Source organism: Bubalus kerabau, chromosome 22 (assembly GCF_029407905.1).
Source record: "Bubalus kerabau isolate K-KA32 ecotype Philippines breed swamp buffalo chromosome 22, PCC_UOA_SB_1v2, whole genome shotgun sequence".
In the NCBI taxonomy this organism is placed as follows: domain Eukaryota; kingdom Metazoa; phylum Chordata; class Mammalia; order Artiodactyla; family Bovidae; genus Bubalus; species Bubalus kerabau.
In genome coordinates, this window is record NC_073645.1 from 22083389 (window position 1) to 22104159 (window position 20771).

General features: G+C 43.8%; 1 protein-coding gene and 1 long non-coding RNA gene across 2 annotated transcripts in view; one reads left to right on the forward strand and one right to left on the reverse strand.

The window, feature by feature from the left end:
* Positions 1-92: 92 nt before the first annotated feature.
* On the forward strand, positions 93-11625 carry LOC129636539 (uncharacterized). The gene is made up of 3 exons (XR_008706987.1): positions 93-199; positions 9565-9717; positions 11262-11625. It is a non-coding gene; the product is annotated as an uncharacterized LOC129636539 (long non-coding RNA).
* Positions 11626-16217: 4592 nt separating this feature from the next.
* The window catches only part of HPSE2 (heparanase 2 (inactive)), a 311126-nt gene continuing 306572 nt past the window's right edge, over positions 16218-20771 (reverse strand). Inside the window, exon 10 of the mRNA XM_055559882.1 lies at positions 16218-16962. Within this exon, the coding sequence (XP_055415857.1) occupies positions 16797-16962 (166 nt within the window). The 3' untranslated portion in view covers positions 16218-16796. The remainder of the gene's footprint in view (positions 16963-20771) is intronic.

Consider the following 20771-nt stretch of genomic DNA (forward strand, 5'->3'; position numbering starts at 1 on the left):
AATCACCTGTTAATGCCCCGGTGCCCCCTGGGAGCTTTAAGCACAGCCCAGCAAGCCATGAGTTGTGAGGACTGGCTGGGGTACAGCAGCTTGAGCACCACTTGGGACAAAGCCGGGGCCAAGAATTAATGCCTCCACCGCCTGCACGCAAAGGGAGTATCGCTCTCCACTCCACGGCGCCCGCCCCTCCCAGCCCACCGTAAGCCCCAGACCTTGCAGCTCTCCGTTTACAGCACGTAGCCCCGCTGCAGGCATCGCTCTCTGCAGCCCACAGTTGGGGTCGTTCTGGCTGCGCCCTCTATATCCTGCTCTTTTCACTCGTGTTTCTCTGTCAGACGTTTCCTGAGCATGAATTTCAATGGCTGAATAAATTCCATCAAATGAATGCGCTGCTGTTTACTTACTTCTGCTACGAGTAGTTTTCATTCCCCCCAGCCACATACAAGCATCCTAGTTTGTCCACATCTTCACCAACACCTGTTATTGTCTATTTTAATTTAGCCGTCTCTGGTAGCTCAGCTGGTAAAGAATCCGCCTGCAATGCAGGAGATCCCTGTTTGATTCCTGGGTTCGATCCCCTGGAGAAGGGAGCAGCTACCTGCTCCTGTATTCTGGCCTGGAGAATTCCATGGAGCCTGGCAGGCTACAGTCCATGGGGTCCCAAAGAGTCAGACACAGGACTGAGTGACTTTTGCTTTAACTTTTCAGTGGGTGTGAAGTTATAGCTCATTGTGATTGAGATTTGATGCTGAGACTAATGATGTTTAGCATATTTTCATTCGATTTTTGGCTATTTTCTTGGGGAAATGTTTATGCAAATTCTTTGCCTGTTTTGATATTGTTCTTCTATTATCTAGTCCTAATTGTCCTTTATATATTCTGCATTCAAGTACCTTTTTTTAGATATAAGATTTGCAAAAATGTCCTCTCGTTATGTGGTATGTCTTTTTCACTTTCTTAATGTTATCACTTGTGGCACAAAAGTTTTCAATTTTGTTGTAATTCAGTTTATCTACTAATATTTGTATTTTGTCGAGGTTTTGGTGTCAACATAAATTTCTATTCTACATGGGTAAATACCTAGGAGTGCGGCGGCTGGGCTATATAGTAAGTGTATATTATCCTGCTGAACTGTTTCCAAAAGTGCGTGCACCATTTTACATTCCCTCTAGCAAGACTAACATTTTAGTTGCTCTGTAGCCTCCTTAGCACTTGATATTGCCCATTTCTAACTTTAGTCATTCAAGTAGGTATACAGTGGTATCTCATTGCAGTTTTGATTTCCATTTTCCTAGAAAATGGACTAATGACATTGACCTTTTTGTGTGCTTATATGCCATCTGTATATCTTCTCTGGTGAAGCATTCAATCATTTGCTCATTTTTAAATTGGATTGTTTTTGTTATTATTTCTATGACTTCTATTTTTAGATACAAACTATCAGGTATCTGTTTTGCATTATCATTATTTATTTACTTGTTTTAGCCAATCTGTGACTTTGTCTTTTTGTTCTCTTTATGGTGACTTTTGAAGAACAGAAATCTGTGTGCTTTTTTGAGTCCTATTTAAAAAGTCTTCACCTAAGCTAGGGTCCAGAAAAGCATCTACTGCTTTATTAACTATGCCAAAGCCTTTGACTGTGTGGATCACAACAAACTGTGGAAAATTCTTAAAGAGATGGGCATACCAGACCACCTGACCTGCCTCCTGAGAAATCTGTATTCAGGTTAAGAAGCAACAGTTAGAACTGGACATGGAACAACAGACTGGTTCCAAATCGGGAAAGGAGTATGTCAAAGCTGTATATTGTCACCCTACTTATTCAACTTATATGCAGAATACATCATGAGAGATGCTGGATGGGATGAAGCACAAGCTGGAATCAAGATTGCCGGGAGAAATATCAATAACCTCAGATATGCAGATGACACCACCCTTATGGCAGAAAGTGAAGACAAACTGAAGAGCCTCTTGATGAAAGTGAAAGAAAAGAGTGGAAAAAGTTGGCTTAAAGCTCAACATTCAGAAAACTAAGATCATGGCATCTGGTTCCATCACTTCATGGCAAATAGATGGGGAAACAATGGAAACAGTGACAGATTTTATTTTGGGGGGCTCCAAAATCACTGCAGGTGGTGAACTTCAGCCATGATATTAAAAGACGCTAGATCCTTGGAAGAAAAATTATGACCAAGCTAGACAGACTATTAAAAAGCAGAGACATTACTTTGCCAACAAAGGTCCGTCTAGTCAAGGTTATGGTTTTTCCAGTAGTCATGTATGGATGTGAGAGTTGGACTATAAAGAAAGCTGAGCACCGACGAATTGATGCTTTTGAACTGTGGTGTTGGAGAAGACTCTTGAGAGTTCCTTGGACTGCAAGGAGATCCAAACAGTCCATCCTAAAGGAGATCAGTCCTGGGTGTTCATTGGAAGAACTGATGTTGAAGTTGAAACTCCAATCCTTTGGCCACCTGATGCGAAGAGCTGACTCATTGGAAAGACCCTGATGCTGGGAAAGATTGAAGGCAGGAGGAGAAGGGGACGACAGAGGATGAGATGGTTGGATGGCACCACTGACTCAATGGACATGAATTTGAGTAGACTCTGGGAGCTGGTGATGGACAGGGAGGCCTGGTGTGCTGCAATTCATGAGGTCGCAGAGTCGGACACGATTGAGTGACTGAACTGAAGCTAGGGTCACAGAGATTTTATCCTGTGTTTTCTTCCAGAAGTTTTTTAGTTTTAGGATTTGCATTTAGGTCAGTGATCCGTTTTGAATTGATTTTTGTAGGTGGTGTAAAGGAAGGGTTTGGTTTTTGTTTTTGCAAATGTGCAGTTTTTCTAGCATCATTTGCTGAAAAATATCTTTTCATCACTGAATTAACTTTGACACATTTGTCTCAAATCAGATGACCGTACATGTGTGGATATATTTGTGGACTCTACTCTGTTCAATAAATTTAGAAGGTTCAGGTCACACTAAGGATTTGACTGATTTTTCTCGAAGAAAACAGCTATTGGTTTCATCAGCTTTCATTGGTTGTCTGGTTTTATTTCACCAATTTCTGTGCTGATATTTACTCTTTCTTCTGTTTAATTTGGATTTAATTTGCTATTAAAAAAAATAGTTTCTTAAGGTAGAAACTGACCCAATGATCTGAGAAGTTTTATTTTTTATAAGTAAAGAGTTTACTGCTATAAATTTCCCCCGATGTACTGCTTTCTCAGCATCCACAACTTTTGATATGTTGTCTTTTCATTTCTCATTAGTTCAAAATGCTTTCTAATTTTTGTTTTGATTTTTTCACCCATGAGTTATTTAAAAGTGTTATTAATTTCCAAATATTGGGAGATTTTCCACGTAGCTTTCTGTTATTGGTTTCTATTTCATTTCCTTTTCGTCAAATAATATGCTCTGTGTGATTTGAATACTTTTATCAAGACATTTATTGTCACCCTGTTTATTTAACTTATATGCAGAGTACATCATGAGAAATGCTGGACTGGAAGAAACACAAACTGGAATCAAGATTGCCGGGAGAAATATCAATAACCTCAGATATGCAGATGACACCACCCTTATGGCAGAAAGTGAAGAGGAACTAAAAAAGCCTCTTGATGAAAGTGAAAGTGGAGAGTGAAAAAGTTGGCTTAAAGCTCAACATTCAGAAAACGAAGATCATGGCATCTGGTCCCACCACTTCATGGGAAATAGATGGGGAAACAGTGTCAGACTTTATTTTTCTGGGCTCCAAAATCACTGCAGATGGTGACTGCAGCCATGAAATTAAAAGACGCTTACTCCTTGGAAGGAAAGTTATGACCAACCTAGATAGCATATTCAAAAGCAGAGACATTACTTTGCCAACAAAGGTCCGTCTAGTCAAGGCTATGGTTTTTCCTGTGGTCATGTATGGATGTGAGAGTTGGACTGTGAAGAAGGCTGAGTGCCGAAGAATTGATGCTTTTGAACTGTGGTGTTGGAGAAGACTCTTGAGAGTCCCTTGGACTGCAAGGAGATCCAACCAGTCCATTCTGAAGGAGATCAGCCCTGGGATTTCTTTGGAAGGAATGATGCTAAAGCTGAAACTCCAGTCCTTTGGCCACCTCATGTGAAGAGTTGACTCATTGGAAAAGACTCTGATGCTGGGAGGGATTGGAGGCAGTAGGAGAAGGGGATGACAGAGGATGAGATGGCTGGATGGCATCACTGACTCGATGGACGTGAGTCTCAGTGAACTCCAGGAGTTGGTGATGGACAGGGAGGCCTGGCGTGCTGCGATTCATGGGGTAGCAAAGAGTCGGACACGACTGAGTGGCTGATCTGATTTGATCTGATCAAGATGTTTATTGATGGTCTAGCATATGGTCTGTCTTGGTGAATGTTCCATGTATACTTGAAAAGTGTATGGGTTTCTTGTTTTGCTGGGTTGAGGGATCTATAAATGTTAAATAGGTTAAGTTGACTGATAGCAGTATTTAAGGTTTCTATATCCTTGATGGTGTTCTGTGATCTTACTCTATCAAATATTGAGTGAGTTTTGAACTCTAATCGTAATTGTGGATTTGTCTATTTCTCCCTGTAGTCATGTCATTTTTGTTTCATATTGTTTTGAAACTCTGTTATTTGATGCATACGCATTTATGATTATTATTATTATATTTATGAGAGCATTATGATGGCTTAGTTGGTAAAGAATCCACCTGCAATGCAGGAGACCCTGGTTCAATTCCTGGGTCAGGAAGATCCACTGGAGAAGGGATAGGCTATCCACTCCAGTATTCTTGGGCTTCCCTTGTGGCTCAGCTGGTAAAGAATCTGCCTGAAAGGGAAAAGCTACCCATTCCAGTATTTTGGTCTAGAGAATTCCATGGACTGTACAGACCATGGGGTCACAAAGAGTCAGACACGACTGAACAACTTTCACTTTATAATTATTATGTTATAATAATTATAATAATTATGTTAGTACATTATTATCAATGTACTAACTCCTATAGTATTATGAAATTATCTTTTAATCTCTGGCAATATTTGTTGCACTAAATCTACTTTGTCTGAGAATAGTATAGCTATCACAGCTTTCTTTTGATTAGTGTTACCATGGCATGTGAAGAAGTTCAGGACATGTCACTTTGGTATATTGATTATTTTGAGCTAAAGGCACTCGAAAAAAACAGCAGATGCACTTCACTTTTCTTCCTGAAAGCAGGGCACGAAACTAAATTCCTGTGTGAAAGACACGCTCCTCATATCAGGAGAAAAGAGACATCCTTGTCTCCAGGAATGAGGAGTCCAGGCGGAGAGAAATCTGTACAAACAGACTTTGTTAAAAAAAATTCTTAGCTTTCTTTAGTCTCCCCAAATAGTTTAGTTACTTTTCCACAATTGCCACACTTTGTTGAACCCAGTATATAAGCACGTCGACCCTGCCTGAAGACTCTGGGTCTTCATTTTCCTTGTGGGAGCTTCCATGTGCGTGTGAAAAAATTACTAAATAAAAGCAGTATGCCTTTCTCCTGTTAATCTGCTTGTGTCAGTTCCAGCCAGAAATCTTCAGAGGGTTGAGGAGAAATTTCACCTCCCCTGTGCTCTGCTCAGTTGCTTCAGTTGCGACTCTGTGTGACCCTGTGGACTGCAGCCCATCAGGCTCTGTTCTTGGGATTCTCCAGGCGAGAATACTGGAGTGAGTTGCCATGCCCTCCTCCAGGGGATCTTCCCGATTCAGGGATCAAACCTGGGTCTCCTGCTTTGCAGGCAGATTTTTTACTGCTGAGCCACCAGGGAAGCCCCTTTACCTCTCCTACATATGTAATTTTGCATCCCTTCACATTTAACATACTTCTGTTTTCATATCTTAAGTGTGTATTTTGGTAGCCAGCATATAGTTAGATCTAATTTTTTATCCAGACTGACAATCTCTGCCAGACTAAATTGTCAGATTATATGTTAAGCCAATCTAGTTTGATTACTAACATGGTTTAAGTCTATGAGTCTGTTATCTTGTTATTTGTTTTCTACTTGTCCTGTCTGTTCTTTGTTTCTTCTTTCATCTTTTTATGCCTTTTTCAAGAAATCTATTGGTATTTTTATGGTTCTGTATTCTCTCCTTTGTTGGCTTCAGGACTAGGACTGAGGTGAGAATGTGATACTCATCATGAATGCAAAATTTAACGGGATGTCAAAAAATTGGTAATCAAGATACATACTATATGAATTAATGTTTTTAAAAGTCAAAATTAATAGAAAATACATGATGAATAAAATCTCAAAATTTCAAACATAAACATGATCATTATTTATGGTTTTTCCTGTTGCCTCAGTCTCCAATATAGCTCAACACAACACTATTACTGACTGTGAGTCACATATTCCTGCTTCTTTGTGTGTCTATTAATTTTTTCTTTTATACCAGACATTGTAAGGGATGCATTGAAAAGACTCTGAATTCTATCTTCCACTGAAGTGTTGAGTTTTGTTCTACGAGGCAGTTGAATTAATGGCAGTTCATTTTGAATGTACAGGCTTGATCTTAGGCTTTGTTAGAATGGTGTATTTCATTTTCTTCCTTAATCCTAAGAGGGTGTGATCCTTACTCTTAAGGTGTGGCCTTTTGGGGGTTTCAGTGGGAAGTCTGAAGTGTTTACCAAGCTCCTCTAACTTGGTAGGACTTGAACTCAAGCCCTCTCCCCAGCACTGAGCAGCAATTTCTGTCTCTGCTGCTCTCTCAGTCTTCTGGCTCTTTTTCTGCTAGAGTTTTGAGTCTCACTCTGCACATACACAGTTCAGAAGTCAGTCAAATATTTGAGGGCACTTGACACCAGCTTTTCTGGGCTTCTCCCATTGCTTCTCCAGGACTTCCCTGGTAGCTCAGCTGGTAAAGAATCCACCTGCAATGTAGGAGATCCTGGTTCGACTCCTGGTTTGGGAAGATCCACTGAAGAAGGGGTAGGCTACCCACTCCAGTATTCTTGGGCTTCCCTGGTGGCTCAGCTGGTAAAGAATCTGTCTGCAGTGTCAGACTGGGTTTGATCCCTGGGTTGGGAAGATCCCCTGGAGAAGGGAAAGGCTACCCACTCCAGTATTCTGGACTGGAGAATTCCTACAGTCCATGGGGTCGCAAAGAGTCAGACATGGCTGAGGGACTTTGATTTTCATTGTTTTTCCTTTTTCTACTCCCTTCCATTTTCAGCTGCTCAGTCATTCCTGAAAACCAGTTTCTTACTTCACAGTCTGATACACAGCTGCTTTCTGCTTAACCTCAATTCCCTTTTTGTTGTGAAGTGGGGGAATTCCTTTAGGGGAAAAGCCAGATGAATGCGGTTCTTACTCTGTGTGATTTCTGTCATTCAGGGGTCTTGGCTCCTGCAGTTTATGCCTGCTTTTAGACGTTCAGCTGTTCCCTATTGCCTTCAAAGAGCTGTGTGTGTGTGTGTGTGTGTGTGTGTGTGTGTGTGTGTGTGTGTGTTTGTGTGGTTTTCTGTTTTTTGTTTTTTTGTTTTTTGTTTTTTTTTTTTGTATCTTGTCAAGAATTTAGAATTGCTGTTGGCAAAAGGATCAGTCTGATAAAATGTTAATGTTAATACCAGAAGTTGGAACTTCTCGCAAAGTTCAATATGTAGTATTTTCCATTGAGTTTGAAATATTTTCTTTTTTATTGTGATTTCTGATTTTTTTTGATTCATGGATTATTTATAGATTTGCTTCTTAAATCACCAACAGAGGTAGGTATTCCAGTTATCTTTTAAAAAGTTTTCCACCTGTAATTCACTGTTATCAGAGAAATACTTTATATGTTACCATTCTCTGAATTTTTTTGAAACTTTATGTCACAGCATGTAGTTAAAGTTTTGTAAATGTTTCCATGTACTCTTAAAAAAATATTTTGTATTCATTTGTTAGCTCCACTGTTCTATATATATTACTTAGGTGAAATTTGTTCATTGTATTTTCTGAGAGGTATAATATGTAAAAGAATCTATCATAATTGTGGTTTTGTCTATTTCTCCTGTTATTTCTGTGAGGTTTTACTTTACATAGAGTACTTCACTGTGCTTAGTTGCTCGATTGTGTCTGACTCTTTGCAACCCTAATGGGCTGTAGCCCGTCAGCCTCCTCTGTCCATGGGATTTTCCAGGCAAGAATACTGGAGTGGGTTGCCATTTCCTTCTCCAGGGGGTTAGGTGCATGCAAATTTAGAATTTTTACTGTTAAATCAAATTTCTTTCTTTATAAAATGTCCCTTTCTATTATTAGCACTGCTTTTTGTTTTCCAAAAGCATTTGTTGCTTCATATTAATGTAGCCAATACCTTTCGTTGCATGATATAGCTTTTCCTTAATTCTTTTACCTTTTTATATTTTAGATTTTTCTTCAAACAGCATTTAGTTGAACTTCATTTCTTCTTATCTGAAAATTTTTGTCTTTTATTGGAGCATTTGTTCTATTGACAATAACAGTACAAATAATTTTGTGTTTAAATTAATCATTTTACAGCTTGCTTTCTATTAGTTCCACCAGTTCTTTGTTGTCTTTTTCTTCTTTCTTGATTTTAGATCAAGTATTTTTAATTATGATTCCACTTCCCCAACCATTCACTTAGAAGTAATTCCTCTTTTAATATTCTTTTAGTGGTTACCCTGGAGATTAAAATATGCATCCTTGACTTATCAAAGTTTAATATAAATTGGTACTTTTACCTCTTCCTCAAAAATGGAAAAAATATTAGAGTACTTTCCATTTACCTGCTTTCAATATGTACGCTACTACTGTAATGCATTTTTAATTCTCTACATTAAATCTCATGAGACATTGCTACTGTTTTATATTTAGATTTCCCCACATATTTGCCCTTTATGTTGCTCTTCATTCTTTCCTGCATCTCCCTTAGCATTTTTGTGATTATTCATTCTTTTGCTTCCCCGGAATCTTTCCTTTCATTGTCCCTCCAATTTCCCACCTCCTGCCTGCACCATCTGTAATTAGTTGAATTTCAGGACATGAGGCTCACACCATGATAAAAGTCTACTATACTACATTAGGTGTTGCTGTAGTAATTCCATGCGTGTGTCTTAAAGTTTAACTAATTTCTAAAAGTGGGGTCAATCTTTTTCTTTTAAAAACGAGTAACAAGGTGAGTGTACCTTGGGGCATGCTTCATCTACATTAAATTTGCAGTAAATCACTGCTTGGAAGAAACTGGTTGGAAGAAGTCACATAATTAACTCAAAGAAAAATCATGACAATATCTCCAGAAAAAAAGAAACCACCATCAAAATGTGTTGTGTTGAACTTCACATGCACTTTGCATATATGTAGAAATAGTGTCAAAAGTTTTAAGGCTAGTTTTGAAAACTCTCAAAGAGACATAGTTCATATATGAATTGAGTGTATATATATGTATGTATGTATATTTTACTGTTTTCTTCGCATATGCAGTATGTATGAAATTATACAGGAAGACAATAGCAGCTGGAACAGGGACCATCTGACATAGGCTTGGAAACGGGGAGTTTCAGGTGACCCTAGGGTTCACTTAATCCAAAGTCCTTATTTTACAGAGAAGGACACTTGAGTTCAGAGAGGCTGAGTCACTTGTCTGACATCCCACCGTCAGTTGCTAGAGAGCTGGGACTAGAATCAAGGTCTCTGTCGGAGCAGCCTTCTTCGAGTTCCTGCTCGCCTCAGATGGATTCAATCAGTGGGATCTCCAGGTATGGGTACCCATCTTGGCTACAGCTGAGGCCTCTATGACTTGCCAGTGAACCATTAACCACTTTGCTACTTGAGGCTTTAAAGGGTATTTTTGATGTGTCTAGTAAATACTGGCGGAGAAGGCAATGGCACCCCACTCCAGTACTTTTGCCTGGAGAATTCCATGGATAGAGGAGCCTGATAGGCTGCAGTCGATGGGGCCGCGAAGAGTTGGACACGACTGAGCAACTTCACTTTCACTTTTCACTTTCATGCATTGGAGAAGGAAATGGCAACCCACTCCAGTGTTCTTGCCTGGAGAATCCCAGGGACAGTGGAGCCTGTTGGGCTGCCATCTATGGAGTTGCACAGAGTTGGACACGACTGACGTGACTTAGCAGCAGCAGCAGCGGTAGTAGTAGATACTGGGCACAGTATCCAGTAGCCTAACTGGGTGGCAGTGGGACAACACAAGGCATTTTCTGCTAAAAATCAGCCAAATACTGATGTTGCTGCTGCTGCTGCTAAGTTGCTTCAGTCGTGTCCGACTCTGTGCAACCCCATAGACGGCAGCCCACCAGGTTCCTCTGTCCCTGGGAGTCTCCAGGCAAGAACACTGGAGTGGGTTGCCATTTCCTTCTCCAATGCATGAAAGTGAAAAGTGAAAGTGAAGTTGCTCAGTTGTGTCCGACTCTTCCCAATCCCGTGGACTGTAGCCTACCAGGCTCCTCCGTCCATGGGATTTTCCTGGCAAGAGTACTGGAGTGGGGTTCCATTTCCTTCTCCAAGCCAAATACTAGAAGAGGGATTTAAGGAATGGGGGAGATGGAAAAGAAAGCTCCTTGAGGTCATTATGAAGTATGTTAAAAAAAAGTCCTTTGAATTTAGATAGCACTGCACAGTGTATGACACTCACTCGATGGCAAATCACCTGGAAGGACCCAGTATCGTTGATTCATTCTCTGGCCGCCTAGCTGTCCATCAAAGTTTTGTGCTCTTTTTTCACGAATGTTTTAGTCCATTCAGAATGCTATGACAAAAATACCATAGGCTGGGTGGCTTGTAAACAACAAAAGTTTATTCCTCATAATTCTGGAGGCTGGGAAGTCCAAGCCCAAGGTTCTGGCAGATTCAGTGTCTGTGAGAGCCTACTTCCTGGTTCATAGGCTGTGTTCTTTGGATATGTCCTCACATGGTGGAAGGGGCAGAGGGGCCCTCTGGGGTCTCTTTTATTCATGAGGGCTCCATCCTTATGAGCTAATCACTTCCCAGAGGCCCTTCCTCCAAGTACTATCATGTTGGGGATTAGATTTCAGCCTGTGAATTCTAGAGGGACATAGACATTCAACCAGTCTATAGGAACAAAACGTAATTGTTGTGGGGAAGTGGCTGCCCAGCCAGGGACTTCATTTTCTAGACCCCCATTCAGTGGGACTATGTGACTGACTTATGACCTAAAGAACCGAGGGGGAGGAATTTATGCCAGGTGAGACCCCCCATAATGCTCTCATATGATCTGCATACTCTCTTTCCCTGACTTCCAACTGCATTACTGATGCCACAGTGAACTTGGAGGCCAAGTGCTGAAGATGACAGACAGCCTACATCGATCTGGATCCCTAAAGGACTACAGAGAAGAGAAACACTGTCCACTTTATCCATCACCACCAACTAAACTTTATGTGATCTATTAGCAAGAAATAAACTTTAATTGTGTTAGGCCTCTGACAGGTTAGGGTTTACCTGTGTGCAGCTAACAGTTACTTTAACATAGTCAATGACATCTAATTTGAATAATAAAATTGAATTTCCACTTGGAGTGCTTGAAGCAATACTTATAGGGAAGAAAGTAGAGGAAGAAGGTAGCACGCCATGAAACCAAAGATCCCCAGCATATCTGAGTTCATCAGCAATCAGTCTTCAGGTCAAGGTGTAGTGTGAACAATAGTGGCCTCCCTTTCCCCACGGAACACCCTGTGAAGAAAGTTAGAGTAGTCACATTTTATTACTTACAAACATTCCCTCAAAATATAAACTACCTTGTGGAATCAAGCTCTCTGCCATTACTAGGCTCATATAAACCTTAATATAATGTTCCCTGGAAGAAAATATTAACCCCTCTTCACACCCCCTGCACAGAGAACATTTCCTTGGGAGGTGTTCCTGCACTTATTTTGTTACTTCCAGATGAATAAAACTAAGACTTCTTTTTGCTTCTTCCAAAAGTATAATTTACTATATAACATTTACAAGTAGAAAAGCATCTGAGAATATTTTCAGGACTAGTAATTGGAAAATAACGAGCATGACATGGTCTGTACAGAAGGCCCTTTTCTCTGCTGGATGCGCAGGACAGTGGGACGTACTCTCGAGCCAGTCCTGTGGAACTTGGTCAGCTCCTCCCTAATGCTTCCTGGGCTCCTGGGGCTACTCTGATGTTTAGAAGAAAGTGGATGCCAAAGCAGCTGGTTTGGTGTATTTTGGCTTTTTTTTTTTGTTTTACAGTGATATTTGCAAATACTACCCCGAGGGCCATAGTTATTGGATTTATTATTTAGTCTGGGAAGGTGAAGAGATATTCCAAAGCTCTCGGTGGTAGGAGAGGAGGAGCAGTGCTCAGAGGCAGTACCTGTGTAGGTGCTGACTAGCTCTGCCACTTACCTCCACGACTTCAGAATACCAAGTCATCACCTGCCGTGGGTAGCAGTGGCAGAAGTGGCCCTTTAAATTGCTCTCCAGAAAAGACAGAGAGGAGCGCATCGGGAGGGCAAAGGTGAGCCTGGATTCAAAATTCTACATCCAAGGTTGGTCACACCTCAACTCACCACTCAGCAGAGCTGCTGGTCAGGTCCTCCAGGCCCCGAGATCGCCTCTCCTGGGTGAAGGCAGCACCAGTGTTCTGTGTGGACACACAAAGAACCTTAAGAGAGCTAGCTGTGGGCAGCAGAGAAAAAAAAAACAACTTCCTTTCGCGAGGAAGCTGGCCACAGCCAGTCCAGCAAGAGTAAGCAGAGTACTATGAGAGCAGAATTGGGGCTCTGACTGATCTGGGTTCAAGTCCTAGTTACGCCACTCTGGTCCTTCCAAACACCCTAACTAGTCACCACCACCAGGAGTGGGCATAGCAGTTACAGAAACTGCTAGTGGAACTCAGAGGAGGGGTTTTAACTCTCTTGGGCTTTATAATAACTGTCTCTCTTTGAGTATTCCTTACCATCTTGTAATTCTGGTACTTCTTAAGACTGTGTGAACTATTCTACAATCAAAATGTAATTCCCTTTCAGTACAATGGATTTCCCTGGGCTCTGGACAGGGGATAGAGTGGCTGGCAGAGGTGAGGCTGTGGAACTGGATAGAAGGTAGTGGGAAAAGAGCAGTGGGCAGTGGTGCTGAGGTTGGAGAAAGGGACGTGTTTATGCCTCTTCTTCCCTTACCTTCTCCAAGACACAGTTCTATTATTTTTGTTTGCTCTGTTGATGACTCAAAATTTTAGAGTCTTTCTGTGTCCCAATGTATCTATGGTCCGAGTGACCCACCTGGTTCGCCTTGGCTTTTGCGGAGATGAAACACTTTCCGTTTTGTTTTCAGATGTGAAGCTGCTCTCACTGTGTCTCCAAAGTGAATCCTGCAGAGGCATCCACCCCACATACAGGGGCCTTGGGTGCAGGTAGCAGGGTGACCGTGCAGGTGCAGGTGCTGGGCTGGCCCGGCCCCCGTGGCTGCTCAGCAGTTCACAGGCCTGCGGGGTCCTCCCCACTGCTGAGGGTCCTTACTATTGAGAGCCAGAGTGGGGGAGGCCTCTCAGGCAGAACCTGCTGACACCCTCTGCCATGTTGGAGGGTGCAGGGCTGGGGCTCATCTGCCCAGGGACTGCTTACACTGGGGAGGGGCTAGGGCTACAGATGGCGAGTGTGCCTCGGGAATGGCGGTTCTGGGGGTCCCAGGCACATGCTTACTGGAGCGCAGGTCTGGTGTTCTCCAGCTTGTCTCTAGCTGGAGATAACATTAATATCGCACACTTGCAGCTTTTTCAGGGCACTAGAAGAATTGAGACTTTCTCTTCAAGGAACAATGAGAATTTGTTCTGAGCCTTTGTGATAAGAAAGGAGAAAGAAAATCATTCCTAGAGGCACCGGAGAGGGGTGGAAAATCATCTCAGCAAAAGGCACAAACTTCTCATTATACATTATTATGCTTTCAAATAAGCATTTGTGCAAGCCCATTCTTTGGTTTAAAATAAAATGGGTCTTAAGTCTTAAAAGACTATCTTAGCCATGTCTTGTTTGGGGAGGAAAAAAATGATGGGAGGAAGCTGGTAGATGAGCTCTTTTGTCCTCGGGCCCAGCCTGGCAAGCTGGGTGCAAGCTGTCACGTGTAGGGTGATGCTGAGTTCTGCCACAATCCATCTTTTGCAGTGAGCGCAGTAGGAAAATCCCTTATTAGGAGGATCCCCAGTGATTTAGTAATTACCCCTTACTCCTAAATAAGAAAGCCAGGACAGATGCCCTGCACTAAAATCCCTATGGAATGTGATGTTATAGTGAGTTTCTTGGTATATTTTGAACTATGCAAATACTTCTTCCAGGAGGCAGTTGCAAAGTTAGAATTGCAGGACTCCAAAGATAAACTCTGTTGATTCCCTCCTCCCTTTTTATTAATTAAAAAAGAAGAAAAAAAACACCAAACCAAAATTTAGGAGCAATATTTAATATATAAAGACAAAAGAAGCAGAGACTGCCTATATCCTGCAACATTTAGAGTCTTAGTGAAAAGTCAACACTTATTTACAGAAAGTGTGTCTGAGTGGAGCTTCAGAGGTCCTGGCTGTACTGATTTAGTGGAACCTATGAAAAAGGAAAGAGGTAAGTCTGTGAATCAGGCAGCCACTGAGCTGGGTGCTTAAATGAACAGGCTCTGGACTGTTCTGAGCTCAGCAACCCATTCCCTGGGTGACCCTGGGCAGGTACAGGCCCACTCCAGGCCTCACAGGAAAAATGGAGATATGAATAGTATCTCCCTGAAGGGCTGCTATGTTAGGAAAGCAAACGAGCTCAGGGCTGGCCCGCAGGGACCTCTGGTCTCTGCTGTTATCATGAGGGCTTGCAGCTGCACCTGCGCAAGTATGTATTACAGAAAAGACTTTGATATTTGCACCGAGTTTTTTAAATTGGGGGAAACAACCTCTTTGTCTCTTACTCCTCTTTTCCTTTTTCTTCTTCGCTTTTCTTGGCTGCTTCTTCCCTGCCTTTCTACCCCCAGTGTTGGCACTTCTCTCTCTCCTGCTCCCACATCTGAAGCCTCAGTGGGCTGCACTGAGCCACAACTGACCGGGTACAGCCTGGCCCTCGGTCTCCCCTTTCCCACTTCACACCTCCGGGTGCTGTTGCTCCTTACCTAATAATAAGCTTGTTGAAACTGACTCCACTCCTTCTCCCAATTTCCAGCTCTCCATGCTGAGAGTCTGCTCCCTCCTTTCTTGTCTAATCTTCCTTATCATTCACTCTGAAGGCTTGGCCCTGCTCCTTAACTCTTCTTCAGGCAGTCTCTGCGGCCTCTGGCCTCAGCCACCTTGCCCCCTCCTTAATTTCTATCCTTCCACATCAGCAGAAGTTGTGTCTCTCTCTATTGGAATCCTATGACATTGTCTAATACCTCATCCTTAAAAACAAATCCTTTGTGTCATTTATCCTGCAAAAGAAAATCACATCCACAGAAAAGAAAGTCATTTCAGTTGTAACTTGTTTGCAAAGACCCACACAAACTTCTTGAATCATACAGAAGGTCTTCATTGTGAAATTTAAACCACTCCACTCCCCACTGCCCAACCCAGAGGGTCTTCCAACTCCTGTTTTTCCACAGTTTCCCCACGAGACCTCAGCGTCCAGATCTCCCTTCCCCAAAGTGGTGAACTGAAAGTATTTTTCTGTGCTCAAATAAGCTGGTCTGGGAGAGCATGGACCTGGTCATCTTTTATGAGCACATTAGTCTTCTACCTAATATAAGCTATTGAGAGCACTCAGCTACTTGGGAAGCAGCAGAAAGTTGTTAGATTCAGTTGTGTCTTACAGCTCTGATGACCTTTGATTTGTACCTTTTTTAAAGATGGTTTTGGTCAACCAAACCATTAAGGGCTTACCCTATCAAGCCCTTACTATTCTCTCAAAGTTGAGATAGGTCTATTTTCTTGGTTCAGTTGGGGTGTGTGTGTGTGTGTGTGTGTGTGTGTGTGTCTGCATCTGTGTGTCTGTGTTTGGTGGTTGGGTGTGCTTTCTCTAAAACTCTCCCTTGCAGCCACATGACAGATGATGATTGCTTTCTATGGTGCCTAATACATTGCTCTCCACTCAATGAATACTGTTACCTGACTCCCGTCCCAACCCTGGGGGAATCTGGATTCACAAAGGAATAGAACCTTCTTACAAAATCTGGAGTATGATTGCAATTTTACTTTAGAAGCACCCGCTTCCCAGAGGAATAGCTAGTGATTGATGCCACTGTCAGAAACCCAGATGCACACACTCATACATCAGCCAGGAAATTACATAAACAGCTCGCCCAGCAGGCCAGCACTGAGTCACCCACTTGCTCCCCTATGGGAGGAGAGGCGATATGAAACCCAAGGCAACAGCAGGGACAGACAAAGGAAAGGGGTTAGGTGGGGCTGGGCGCTCAGAGGCCCACAGGGTTTTTTCCTTCCTCATCTTCTGCCGAGGGCAGCAGCCACAGGCCAAGGTCTGTATTACTCCGCTACGTGAGCAGGACTGTGGGGAGTGGTTGTATCTGTCCTGGGCACGCACCGTCAGCTTGTTCTCATGGTGCGTGGACAAGGCTGCAGACAGCTTCACACACATGCGTTCGTGCTAACACAGGTACCGGGGATGTCCACCTCTTCCCTTGGGGTGGGAGTGACCTATTAGGCTAAGCTCATGCTAGGGTATTTGTCTCTTTGGAGAGCATGTCAGTGTTGATTCCAGCATGATGGGCTGGCAGAGACTGGTTGGTTGCTCAGAAGATGCCTGAAAAAATACTGATACCATTAGGGCGGAAGAGTGGAAAGTCGTCTGGCAGGCCTGCTGGCGACTCGTGAGTGTAAGGGGATTTATCGGTAGCGGCAGGCCAAAGCGTTGACGTTCTTGACCACATAAAAGCCCATGGTGACTGGAGGGATGACCAATGTCCGGCCGGCCCGCAGGGGGCGGGGCTTCAGTTCTGGGAGGGTCCCATCGTCCACCATCACTAGGGGCTGGCCGTTCAGCTGCACTGACCTACAGTGAGAAGAAACAGCATGGGACTTGTTATTGCCTTGAAAGGAAGCCATGGCAGCAGAGCCTGGGCAGCCTCAGCTTGCCCCTGTCCGCTGACCGTGCCCAGACAGTGACCACTCACTGACACCAGCTCTGCCCAGACTTTCAGCTGGTGCTTCACTCAAACCGCACGTGAACATCCCAGCAATGCTCTGAGGAAGAAATGGTCCTGGTCCCATTCTCCCTAGTGTGGTTAAGTGACTTGCCCAAGCCTATACATCTTGTAGTCCTGGGAGCCAGGATTTAAACATAGGTAAATGGTAACCCACTCCAGTGTTCTTGCCTGGAGAATCCCAGGGATGGGGGAGCCTGGTGGGCTGCAGTCCATGGGGTCGCTGAGGGTCAGACACGACTGAGCGACTTCACTTTCACTTTTCACTTTCATGCATTGGAGAAGGAAATGGCAACCCACTCCAGTGTTCTTGCCCGGAGAATCCCAGGGACGGGGGAGCCTGGTGGGCTGCTGTCTCTGGGGTTGCACAGAGTCGGACACGACTGAAGTGACTTAGCAGCAGCGGCAGCAGTCTAGTTCCAGAGATGCATCATTTATTCAGACAAATAAAAAGTCTCTGAGGCAGAAGCAGAAGTGTCTGATGTCTATTGTTTTAAAACCATAATAGCAGTCCAGTTGGTGGTGTTGAAGAAGACTCTTGAGAGTTCCTTGGACTGCAAGGAGATCCATCCAGTCTATCCTAAAAGAAATCAGTCCTGAATATTCATTGGAAGGACTGATGCTGAAGCTGAAACTCCAATACTTTGGCCACCTGATGCAAAGAGCTGACTCATTTGAAGTAACCCTGATGCTGGGAAAGATTGAAGGCGGGAGGAGAAGGGGACGACAGAGTATGAGATGGTTGGATGGCATCACCGACTCAATGGACATGAGTTTGAATAAACTCCGGGAGTTAGTGATGGACAGGGAAGCCTGGCGTGCTGCATGCAGTCCACGGGGTCATAAAGAGTCAGACACGACTGAGCAACTGAACTGAACTGAACTGGACTCTTGTACCTGAAGAGTGGAATAACACACAGGCTGAAGACGGCTCCAGAAGTTCCTATATAACTGCATCTTCATTAGTTTATTTGAGAGATGAGAGAACTGACATTGTGTCACTTGTCCCTGGCAGTTCTAAAGGAGGACAGTGACTACGTAACCACGTGCCTTCCTCTAATCTCAGCACGAGTTTCCACGTCTAATATTTGAAGGATGTTTCCATTTTAGGGACACCATGAAGTAAGTGATAAAGCAGGCACCTGTGACCCCAGTTCACCCATCCTGTTTGCTTTTATCCCTCCTGTGATCAGCCATCTTCAGCCCTGAGAAGGACTTAGAGAGCAAAGGGAAATGGCTCATCACCCGTCTGGGGTCTGTGGTACAGAATCCAGACAAGCTCCCAGCTGTTTCTGATGTGACTTGGGAAGCCATGCACCCAGACTGAAGCTCAGCTCTTTGGGTAAGTAGAAAAGGCCAGAACCAGGCCACTAGCTATAAATACGGCTGCAAGTGACTTTTGGAAAATCAGCATGACAGTGTCGACTGTCTTTGGGCCTCGCCCAGCCTCCAGTGGGGTGATACTGCAGTGGAAACCTCTGAGCTGCCAAGAGAATAAAACTGTTAGAAACTGACAAGAGGTCTTGGCTTCGCATTCCTTCTGTGCTCTGAATGACAGATGGGTTTAGAGATTCATGATTAGACCCCCTGCTCAGCAAGCCGTGAACTCCTTGAGGTACGTGAAATATAAATTGCTCCAGGGAGAGCGGGGCAGAGTGGCCACTCCAGGCCCAGCCCGACATGGACCAGTTCCGGCCTGGTCCAGACCTGAAGGGCCAGGGGCAGCCGCCTCTCTTGTTGGTCCAGACCTGAAGGGCCAGGGGCAGCCGCCTCTCTTGTTGGTCCAGACCTGAAGGGCCAGGGGCAGCCCCCTCTCTTGTTGGTATGACTGAGGAATGTATGAACAAGCAAGGGTCTCCTGCATGGAGAGCCAGGCCTGCCTCTGGAAGATGCAGAGGCATAGGAATCGGGATCTAAAGGGCAGTGTTGACCTCCTCAGAACGCGAGAACTTTTTATAACCATCTCTGGTGGAGACAGCATATTCTTCACTGTCTGAGCCACCAGGGATATTGGTCGGTTAAAAAGGTGACTCAGGTGTGAGCAGAACCAGGGAGCATGACCAAGATTCTGGACTGATCTCTAACTCCAGGAGCCGGCCACTGACTTCCTAGATGGCGGTGGTAAAGCTCTTCATCACACTTCCTGCGGTTTTGCATCTGTGAGAAGACAGGCGATATGGGCTGTAGAACGAATTGAAATGAAATATAAATGTCAAAGTGCTTTGAAAGCAGTGAGCCATTATGTGGGAGACAGTGTTTTCTGTTGTTATTCATGGTCATGCCGGGTAGGTGAACTTTTTGGTCCTTGTACTGTGACACGGCGAGTTTCACGGCTCCCCTCCTAAAACTCTCTTCCCTTTGGCTCTCATGGTAGCAGTCTGTCTGTCTGCGTGTCTCCCTCTTCTTGTTTCTCTCCCTCATTTTTGCATGTCATTTCCTTCTCAGGGGGACTGTTCCCTTACACCTGCCTCTCAGATGCTGGGACTCCTGGCGCTTGGTCCTGGGACCTCTCTGCTTTCCATACTATACACTCCCACTGGATGCTGTTACCCACACACAGGACTTGGATTACTATCTGCATGCGGATGCTCCCCAAATCCGTATCTGAAGCCTGCATCTTTCTTCTGATTTACATACCTCTGCTTAACTGTCCCAAAGGAACTTCAAAAGTCATTGTGTCCAAAATCAAGGTCTCTTCGAATCTCTGAGTTTTTAATCTCTGGGCTGGTTCTACCATCTATTGGATTACCTAAGCCAGAAAGCTGGGAGTCATCTGGGTCTTCTCCTCCAGGTCCCAGGTCTGGAGTTGCTGTATGCATGCTCAGTTGTTAAGTTGTGTTTGACTCTTTGCAGCCTTATGAACTATAACCCACCAGGTTCCTCTGTCCATGGAATTTTCCTGGCAAGAACACTGGAGCTGGTTGCCATCTCCTCCTCCAGGGGATCTTCCCAACCCAGGGATCAAACCCATGTCACCTGTGTCTCTAGCATTGCAGGAGGATTCTTTACCACTGAGCCACCTGGGAAGTTGCTAAATCCAACCAATTCTACCTTTTAATATTTTTCATATCTGCTTCTTTCTCTTTCTTCATTGCTATTATTTAGTTCAGAACGTCCCTGTGACCTGTCTCTGGCCCCTGGCCTCGCCTTCATCCCCCATGCCAGCCACATTGCTGAGAGAGCCATCTGTGGCTGTCCATGCTTCAAACTCTCCAACCGTCAAACTCACCATCCCTTCCCTTAATCTGGATGATGAAGCCAAGCTCTAGCCACCTCCCCAGTCTCAGATGCTGCCCCTGCTCCTTACTCCAGGGCTAATGGTAGATCACAGACCTCTGGGGGTGGGTTTGGGGTGAGCTGGCAGTTACTGTAAGGACATCATCAGTGTATGCATGAACTGACTGTTCCTGATGAAAAACAGTTAAGCTTTGTACATAAATGAGGTAGATCTTTCTCAAATGAAAATGTCAGTAGATCCTGTTGGGAATAAAATACATGAGTTCATTTAAAAGAACAGTAAATATTTTTCAAATGCAAATACCTGTAGACACTGCTGGGATAAGAGATGAAACTGTTGTAAAATTCCTAATAGGTATTTTGGGAAGAAGGGGGCACCGTGTGCTTTTATCAAGCTAGAGATTTTTAAAGGGACAATTAC